The sequence below is a fragment of the Mytilus trossulus genome, chromosome 7 (genome assembly GCF_036588685.1).
Source record: "Mytilus trossulus isolate FHL-02 chromosome 7, PNRI_Mtr1.1.1.hap1, whole genome shotgun sequence".
Classification (NCBI taxonomy): domain Eukaryota; kingdom Metazoa; phylum Mollusca; class Bivalvia; order Mytilida; family Mytilidae; genus Mytilus; species Mytilus trossulus.
The window spans coordinates 81,984,392-81,995,276 of NC_086379.1; the positions used below are offsets into that span (position 1 = coordinate 81,984,392).

Below are 10,885 nucleotides of genomic sequence, written 5' to 3' on the forward strand. Positions count from 1 at the left end.
TTACAACTTTAGGTCACCGTACGGTCTTCAACAATGAGCAATGCCCATACCGCATAGTCAGCTATAAAAGGCCCCGAAATTACAATGTAAAACAATTCAACCGAGAAAACTACAGGCCTTATCTATTTAAAAAAACGAAAAACAAATGTGCAACACATAAACAAAAGAAAACCACTGAATTACACGCTCCTGACTTGGGACAGGCACATACATACATTATGTGACTGGGTTAAACATGTTAGTGGGGTCCCAACCCTCCCCTAACCTGGGACAGTGGTATAACAGTACAACATAAGAACGAACTATAAAAATCAGTCGAAAAAGGCTGAACTCATCAGATAGACAAAATAACAAGTGGACGTGGCCGGGTACCTGTAAATTATGTTATGATTTGTGTTAAAGATCCCATTTAGAGCGAAGGCTCGTGTTATGGTTAGGTATAGTTTATGGTGAGGTTCACAGTAATAATTAGTTTATTATAATGCACTTTATAGGTTAATCCGCTTTGGTAATATAAACATAACTGAAATTTAATTATGCTATGTTGATTGTGGTACCTGGAGTGAGATTATAAATTTCCCGTCTTTTGGAATAACAATAAACTCTACTTGATTGACCGATATATTTATTATACCCTGGAAAGACTATATTGTCATTAAACAGAAATATCTATACAATATTAGTTCCAAATGGAAGAAATAAATCTAGGATATAATTTCCACTAGAAGAAATGCCAAAGAATATAGGGCATACATTTTTTTTGTTTCCAAAGAGAACATTTAATATAGCATTGTATTTAACAAAATTTTCAGAGGAACTTCAATTTGGAGAACAACTACTAAGAATACATTGACAATATCAACTATGCTGGTTACGTTTTTTTTTTTAAGATAAAATGAAACTGATTTCGATGTTTATCGAACACTATCTATTTGACTACTTCATTGACCACATGATTTATAATTGGCAAATTATCCAAACAAAACTATATATATTGACAAATTCACATTTTTATTTTGAATACTATTCTGTTTTTAAACTCATCTAAGCCCTCTTTAAGTGCTTCACGCTCACGTACGCACGAAGATCCTTAAGTTATATGATCTCGGAAGCTTTGTATTAATCACCGGATACCAAAATAAAACATATTCATATTCAGCTTATAAACTAAAAGTTTTGTTTGTCATCATTGTTTTAAATTATAAAAAAAAACTTTCCAAGTACTTCATAAAATACGAATTGAAAAATTATGTTTTTTTGCGGCAAAGTACATTTTCGTAGTAACATTAAAATCTCGAACACTTGTACGAGAATTTTGTTTTCGTATTGTGTAACGTCATGTTGAAATAAGTCTATTCATTAAAGTTGTGAAAGGATGAGGCGGTTATTTTTCATTAGTTTCATCATAAATTGTTTTCCCTTTCTTCAAGGTAAGTTTTTAAATTTCACCCTGTGTGTAGTGTAGTATACAATTTATATAATAGTTCAATGTATAAGAATAAATGATAATGTGTCAATTGCTTTAACTATTTTCCATCTCTGAAAACTGAGTTTACCTGCTTAATTGTTTATGAGTAAGTTTCTCTATTTGTACTGTTTGGTTACATTTTTGTGTACATCCTTTTCCTCGTCGACTTTCATTTTAAACAAATCCCTCCCTTATTTTCATTACTTCTTCAAAACATTTAGTCATCATCAACACCATCATCCCCCTTTTACTATTTCTCGTCATACTCATTATTGTTGATTTTGCAAAATTAAACACTTCAAAAGTCAATTTATACTCAAACATGACAACAACACAACATGCTTAATGTCTAACAGCGATATTCAAACAACATAAGCATACTCAAAATTCAGATAGAACTTTCTGTAATACAAAGTAAAATCACAAAAACACAGAACTCCAAGGAAAAATTCAAAACAGAAAGTAAAAAATAGTCAAAAGTAAAATAACAAAATAACTGAACTCCGAGGAAATTTCAATCGTAAAGTCCCCAATCAAATGACAAAACACATCAAACGAATGGGCAACAACTGTCATATTCTTGACTTGGTACAGGCATTTTCAAATGTACAAAATGGTGGATTGAACCTGGTTTGATAGCGCTAAACCTCTCAGTTGTATGACAGTCGCATCAAATTCCATTATATTTTTATCGATGCGTGAATAATAATATGTTTCTGATAACTCTTTTACGCTTTAATAAAATTAAAAAAAAACAACCTTCAATTCATAATCAGCTGAAATTAAATACAACTCTACCTGGTTATATAAGAGCTAAACCTCTCACTTATATGACAGTCGCGTCAAATTCCGTTATATAAAATGATATTATTAAAAGCTTAAGCAAATACAAAAAAAATGGAAGGGCATTTTCTTATGTAGAAAATGGTGGATTAAAACTGGTTTTATAGCCAGCTCAACCTCTCATTTGTATGACAGTCGCTTAAATTCCATTATATTGACCACGACGCGTGAACAAAACAAACAGACATAAAAGGTGAAAATGTCAAAATTGGGATACAACAGTCAATATTATCTTAACCACTATAAAAACAAACAAATATATAAACAAATAAAGGCAACAGTAGTATACCGCTGTTCGAAATTCATAAATCGATAGAAAAAAACAAACATTTACGATGACACTATAACACAATGATTTGAAGTATAAGCACAGAGCAACGTCATATGTAAGAGGAATAAAATAGGCATACCGACAAAGCATACAGAAATTGTGATAGAACAATAACAGTCCAATCTCTACGAAATCAATTATCTAGGAAGACATGAAGCTGGAAAAAGAGAAGAAAATACATTAGTGTACCAAACCGAACAAGACATACAAGCATACCAGTGCATTAATGCGAAAGCTAGATACATGGAACGAATGGCTTGGATCCAATAACATCTTACAAAAATTTAAACACCTGTATGATCTGCCAAAACAACTGTATGTACGAGATAATTGCCGGAAATAAAACCAGCTACCGCACAACTAGAAACATATCTGAATCATAAGATACCATATTTCTCATGTTCGGAGAACAACCATATGGAGCTCAATTTAAAAGAATGCTCTTGTATTGTCTTCAAGTTGTAGTCTTTGAAAATTCAGAAGGTACAAAATACTATCATTAGACAAATGTGTGTTCGGTACGGCAATTCAATCAATTTCTTTTCCCACATTTACAGTATTTTTTTTTAACTTAATGTTTTGTTATTGTTCAGCTTAATTTTACAGGTTTGAACACAACTCGTATCTGTTTTGATAACAGGGCAGTTGTGTCATGTGTTGGAAACCAGTCCATTGACATTATTGTTGTACATTATGGTCGATTTTCCTCAAATGAGTGCCCTGATTCAACCATAATCCAGGGACAATGTAATGGTAGTGCGAATGTTAGTATAGCTATAAAGGATATATGCCAGGGTAAAAATACATGTACGTTTAATAACATTGCCGCAGGTGTACTTCCAGTTGGTACTTGTACTTCAAACAATTTAAAACCATATGCTGAGATATCATATGACTGCAAAGGTAAGTCCAAAGTGAAAGAACTAGTTTCTTTTCTCTTATAATTACATTAGATGTATGTTTCATTATAATACGTTATTCTGATTGGCTAACAGCACATCACATGTTATTCCGTAAACAATTGCATGAGACAATAACATTTATCATGCATGATGACACGAGGTCCCACAATAAAGTGCACAGGTGAATTAAATAAAACTGGATAAAAATCGTGTTTTCATAATACTAGCTAAAAATGTAATTGTAAGTATTGAATGCTTCTTTTTGTAACTTTATATTGTTGTAAAAGCGTTGACCGTGCGTACATTTTTAGAATGAAGCGCTTCCGCGCTTCATACAAAATGTACTTCGGTCAACGCTTTTACACCCCAATAAATTTACAAAAAGAAGCATTCAATTCTTAAATAAATACAGAAAGATTTCGCAAATAAGCTTTGGTGCTATGGTTTTCATATGCAGTATGATAAATTCGCCATACATTTTAATTTACTAGTAAAATATTACAATCTATATCTCAAAACAATATCTAAAAACAATAATTATTGGTCGTTTGTTTTTACTTACTGTGAATTCTATTAGTTTATAAATGAAAGCGAATAAATGTCACTGTACATATGGTAACTTGAACGGCGATATTAAGTGTAGTTCTGTTTTCTCTACCCGTGTTGTTTTTAATCATTTATCAAATATTAAGTCTAATGAAATATTCTAATTTGTTATTGATGGTTTCAGGAAATGTTGAAGAAGATATTGTAGACCAGTCCACAAATGACAGATCACAAGTGTTACAAAGTATGTCACTTCGTACAGTTTATTTGAATTTTTTGCCATGAGACAGCTACAAAAAGTGTAATAACAAAAATATCGAACTCCAGGGAAATTCAAAACGGAAAGTCCCGATTTAAGTTTTAAAAATCAGAAGCTCAAGCACATCAAACGAATATAAAAACAACTGTCTTAAACCTGACTTGGCACAAGCATTTCTGTATGTAAAATATGGTTGATTAAACCTTGTTTTATAGCTAGCTAAACCTCTCATTGTATTACATTTGCATAACATTCCGTTCACTGGTATTTAATGTTTGTACTGCCAAATTTTAAATGATTGATTGACATATGATTTCGGATTTTTAGTATAGAAGGGAGAACTTAAATTTTAAACTATGAGCGCCATCAAGGCATGACGTTTTACATGACAACATCATTACTTTAAAAGATACAAAACATAAGAGATACAATCATGTATATAAATTTAATTACCAAAGGAGAGTAAGCATGGTTAAAAAATTTCGCGGGTTCAATGGTAATTAAGATACCATTATGGTATTTAAAATGAGCTGCCGAAACAACTGTATGTGCGAGATAATTGTCGGAAATAAAACCAACTACAACACAACTCGAAACATATCTGAATCATAGGAAAACTCCTGCAATATATCCCATGTTCGGCGAACTACCAAATGGAGCTTGATTTAAAACAATGAACCTGTTAGAAGACACACAAGATGTAGTCTTTGAAAATTCAGAAGGTACAAAATAGTATTATCAGACAAATGAGTGTTCGTTACGACTAGAATAAAAGGGAGAACTTAAATTTTAAATTATGATCTCCATCAAAGCATGAAGTTTTACATGACAAAATTATTACTTTGGGGTTATGGGTTTATTTCCGACTTTTAATTAGAATTTTCATTCTGTATCTTTGGCCTATTTTAAATTACATTTGCTAATTTATAGAAAGAAAATTGATGGATTTTTGCTGTACATCCAGTGGCAAATAGTGCATGCATTTTCAGGACGATAAAATTATTCGAAGAACGACTTTTCTTTATCCATTTTGCATTTCAATAGATTATTTTTTTTACCAAGGGCGTTTTACACTTTTTTAACAAATACGCATGGCAAAACAACCAGAGGAGATTGTGTAATGTTTTAATTTAATTTGTTTTGTGATCGAGATAATATGTTAATGTTTTATATTTGCAGAACTACCTTATATACTAGTCGGTGTTGTGGTACTTGTTGTGATTGTCATTGTTAGTGCAGTCTTTGTAAGACGGAGGTAAGTCTTCAAGATATTAGGTAAAATAAATTGTAGGATAACTCTCAGGGTCTTGGTTAGCGGTTTGCTTGAGCATTATGTTGGTTTATATGATTGGTCGAGACTGCTTTTTGTAACTCTTGACGTTATTTATTTTTCGATAGACGACATTGACCGAACTACTTTCATCGCGTTCGATCATCGTTCGGACTTTTATTTGTTTGTGAGTGAATTGATAGAGATTAGATACCAATAAATCCTTTAAAAGGCGATTAATCCTATAATAACGTTTGTTTGTTGTTTTATTGGCAATCATACCACAAAGTCATTTTTATATTGATATTGTGATGTTTTTATTCATTTTTGATATCTTCTCGTTCATAGATTACAAGTTAAAAAAAGGATTAAAGAAGTATCTAATGTTTTGTATGTGTCCCTTCAAGTAACTGATTTCACTGATTAATTTACTGAGTCCACTATTTCCAGCAATAAATTAACTGATGAGAAATTGTACTTTTTAGACTGAAGCACAAAGAGCAAGCAGAAGTAGAGTACAGAAAACAAACAAGTACAGAAGTGAATAGTTCTGATACTATAGATAGCGGGAAAGGAGAGAGTCACTATGATGAAATCAGCATCAGAGACGAAGAATCAATCAAAACGGAGTATAATCATTTAAAATTTCGTGCTTCTATCAAAACAAATTGTGGGACGTACAATAATACAGACATTGGTACATATGACCATGCTGAAGGAGTTGTAAGGGGAGTTGATTTAAACTCGTATACGTACAACCATAACGACATTAATACATATAACACTGCTGGTATTAAAAAATCAGCAGACGGTACAGAATATAGCAATCATTGTTAACATTTGTACTGAAATAACTTACCGCTACATGAACATGTGTAAGACATGCATTTTGTGAAATGCTTATTGTGAAACACTTGTTTGAACTACTATTTGGAGAGGAGTTTTCCGTTGAAGTATGAATTACACCTCCCATTAGTGATGGGAGGCGCTTTAAACAGTTGATGTCACTGACATCTACCATAGCGCTTTCAAAAATGAATAATTGTAGTACATTACGTTGTGGAACTTCAATTTATGTCGTCAATTTTAGATGTTATGTCGTTACACGTTTAATGGTTTTAGAACAATTTTCTTAAGCTTTAGTTCAAATAATGTATATTTTTAATTTGATTTATATACTGATTTGCATAACAACAGTTTGATATACATTTAATAATAAAGAATTGATGACAAGTTAAGGATTGGTTAAGGTCGACCATATAGCACACATTTAGTCTAGCTATATCGTATAGTCAATCTATTTGGAAAACATTTTTAGTAAGAACACAGTTGCTAGAATAATAACAATTGTAGACGTTGCCGCCTCGTCTTTGCTCGGAACGATCCTGCAATGATGATCAGAAATACTCGTTTTTAACTTATCATTATTGACTTATCAAGGAAAAACAACCAACAACATTGGCTCAGTTTGCCATTTTTCTAAGAGTTATTTTCATCTTTCTGTGTTGCTTTGAAAACTTTTATCCAAAGTCATTTGACGGACATTGCTTGCATTGCAGGAGGTATTTACGGGAGTTAAAGAAGCTAGTAAACCGACTGAATTTGATTGGATCTTTTCTGAAACCAGTGATAATAGGTTTGATTGTGCTGAACCGTCCTGGATACCATTTGTTATCATATAGTTTCCAACCTTGGTTAAACAATAATAAAATCATACACTCGACTGAATGGTGCCTTTAAATCTCGTGGATTTTTATTTCATATATACACTTTAAAATTCAAACTAATAAGCTTAAAAACAAATAATCACCACGATGGGTGCTATATATGTGGACTAGGGTGTTTGTATTGCTCAGTCTTAATCTAGTTTGTGTATTGTAGATTGTTATTTTCTTTACTTCGTTTTCGATATTTTGCAATGGCGTTATCGATCTCCTTATGGTTGGTTAGTTGTGATTGTCTTGTCGTTATCTCCCGTCTGTTTTCCTCTAATGATGTAAAGGATAAAAATAAATCCATATAAATTATAACTAATTTTTTTTCGCCGGCTTTATGGCCTGTAATTCCTTTGTTGCTTTATATTATATGTGTATTTAAAACAAAAGGTGTGGTATGATTGTCAATGAGACAACTCTCCACAAGATACCAAAATGACACAGAAATTAACAACTGTAGGTCATCGTATGGCCTTCAACAATGCCCATACCACATAGTCAGCTATAAAAGACCCCGAAATGACAGTGTAAATCAATTCAAACGAGAAGGATAACGGCCTAATTTATGTACAATGAATGAACGAAAACAAATATGCAATACATTGACAAATGACAACCATCTAATTACAAAATCCTGGCTTGGGACAGACACATACAAAGAGGGTGTGATAGGCTTAAACATGTTAGCGGGATCCCAACCCTCCTCATAACCTGGGACAGTGCCGTAACAGTAATTCATTAGAACAAACTATAAAAATCAGTTGAAAAGACTTAACTCATCAGATGTATATAAATACAAATACTACAAATACAAATGAAAGTGTTTGTTTTTGTTTTATACATACATTAGGCCGTCAGTTTTTCTAATTTAAATTGTTTAACATTTGTCATTTTGGTACCTTTCACAGCTTGCTTTGTGTATTACGTCTTGTTAATTGTTGAAGACCGTATTGTTACCTGTAGTTGTTAGCTACTACCTCTGGTGGAAGATTATTTCATTGACAATCATACCACATCTTTTTTTTTAAAGCTCACTTTGCCCATATGACCAAGTGAGCTTCTCTCATCACCAGTCGTCCGTCGTCGGATGATACTCTAAACAAAACTCTTCTCCAAGAATTTAACAAAACTTGGCCACAATAATCATGTGGATATCTTGTTTTTAAAATGTGTCCCATGATCCTTCCTGCCAACCATCCATTGGCAAGATGGTCGACATACCAAACAAGACAAAGGGGGTAAAATAAAGTTTTGTCTATTACTAGTATCTTGTAAACAGCTGTAAATAGATAAACAGAATTGTTCTTATATTGAGTTAGCTCAGCCTTTTGTCGACAAAACTGTCATTTTACTCATCAAAATGATTTGACGTTTTCTTTAGTGGGTTTGTGATGGACCTCTAACCACTTCCGCATTTACCAAGACAACCTAGCAATAAGAATATTATTTTAATCCTGGAAAAGGCAAATTACCACAAAACTAAGGCTTAAGCATATCCTTTTATAACACTTTAACATTCGAACCCATGTATAGCAAAGATTAAAAATAGAAAATTTAACACTTATCTGATAAAAAGTCAGTTATTTTCGCCGGAATATATTTTGGTGTTCAAAAATACATTCTAAATATAGCAAAAATAATATGGCGGACAAATGGCAATAACATGGCTCTTCAAAATAACTTCACAAAACGAACATTGCAATAATAACCATGCTAATAATCATATCAATATAAAATAAAAAGATGTGGTATGGTTGCCAATGAGAACTTTCCACCAGACACCAAATAATGTGGATGATAGTAATTATTTGTCACCATACGAACTTCAACAATGAGCACTATAACTCACACCACATATTGTGAGCTAAAAAAGCTCCTACGTAACAAAATGGTAAACCATTCAAACGAGAAAACAAACATATTTACAAACCAATAAACGAAAAACAAATACGATAGACAGCAACCAACGGAAACCACTAATTCACAGGCTGCTAACTTAGGACAATCACATACAAAATTTGGCGGCGTTAAACATGTTTGCAAGCACTCAGCTTAACCTTTACCTCGTTCAACGGTGCACCATTAGAATAAACTATAGAAATCAGTTGAAAAGGTTTTAAGCTTTTAACCCATCAGATCGGCACAAAACACAAACACAACTAAAAAAGACTAAAAACACACCGTACTGACCAACAAGTACCTAGAGCTAGTTCAAAGCCATTTACAACTAATAACATTATCATGTTTCCCAAACATATATAACAATCAATACATATCCAATGGATTCAGTGTAAAGACGTCTTCAACAGTATGAGAAAACATGTGAAATCCCAAAACTGAAATATCGACGGGATTCAGTACTGTTCATAAGTGTATATAACTTTACTTATTTAGTTTTGTTTACATTTATCAATAATAAAATCAATATTAGTACCGAAAGAAAAGATTTATTTGTTTATTATTACTATTTGTTTTTGGCTTTTGACTAGCTTATAGTAAATGCAAGTACTCTCAAATTGTACTTTCGTGTTAATTTGGCCTGTTGGTACATTTTGTAATGCATTATGGTGGTTTTTTTATTCAATGTTTACTTGAATATTTAGCTGTAATTGTCGTCTTTTTGTTTTTCAATGTGCACCAACTTTGATATGTGTTTGGTATATGACTTTAAATTTTCACTTATGTTCTCGTACTTCAAATAATTCTGATATTGGTTAAATATCACCTCTTATCTTATTGATTTTGTATTTACATTGTGTCATAAAACAAATTTGTTCGTTCGATGTATGCTCACTTGTTTGTGTTAATATGACTTGTCTCTTTTGATTGAGTTAAGCCATTTCAATTGATATTGTATATTGTGTATTTCAATGTTGTGCTGTCCTAAGTCAGATACTGATGACTAGTGAATGTCGCTTTCTGATGTAATTAGTGTTTCTCGGTTTTTTTTTATAAGATTATTTTAAGATTAAATCCTGTTTGGATGGTTTTACACAAGTCATTTTTTTTTTTTGGGGGGGGGGGGGGGGGGCTTTATAGCTAACTGTTTGCTGTGAGTCAAGGCTTTGTGTTGAAGACTAAACTTTGACCTATCATGGTTTACTTTTACAAATTGTAACTTGGAAGAAGAGTTGTCTCTTTGTCATACAAAATCTATATAGATCTTATTACAGTGTTAAAAAATATCCTCTAAATTAGAATTTCTGAAAAGTATACGCAGTCGTCTTGTATGACGTAAATCATGCTACTTAAAAGGACTATTTGGAGCAAACTAACTAAATAATATTTATGCAAAAATTGTTCCGTCTGATGGTTATTGTCAGAGTTGCTTGTATGTCCAGGCACATCTTTGTTTAATATTTCAAAAACACATCTTAGTAACAGTTTTACAAATATGTCATTTTAAGCATAGAACATATTGTTATATTTGTTGTTGTGTTTCTGTTTGTTTGTGTGTTTTGTTTGTGTGAGGTTATTTAAAAATATATCCCTTAGGATCTACCGTAACATTTAAAAAAAAAAAAAAAAAAATTTTTTTTTTTTTAAATGAC

At 32.1% G+C, this 10,885-nt stretch overlaps 1 protein-coding gene across 1 annotated transcript; it reads left to right on the forward strand.

The window, feature by feature from the left end:
- The first annotated feature begins 1,208 nt into the window (after window positions 1-1,208).
- On the forward strand, window positions 1,209-7,649 carry LOC134725973 (uncharacterized). Its single transcript, XM_063590311.1, has 5 exons — window positions 1,209-1,430; window positions 3,249-3,545; window positions 4,275-4,334; window positions 5,529-5,604; window positions 6,105-7,649. The coding sequence occupies exons 1-5, from the start codon at window positions 1,376-1,378 to the stop codon at window positions 6,454-6,456; spliced, it is 840 nt and encodes a 279-aa protein (XP_063446381.1). The 5' UTR covers window positions 1,209-1,375; the 3' UTR covers window positions 6,457-7,649.
- Window positions 7,650-10,885: the final 3,236 nt, after the last annotated feature.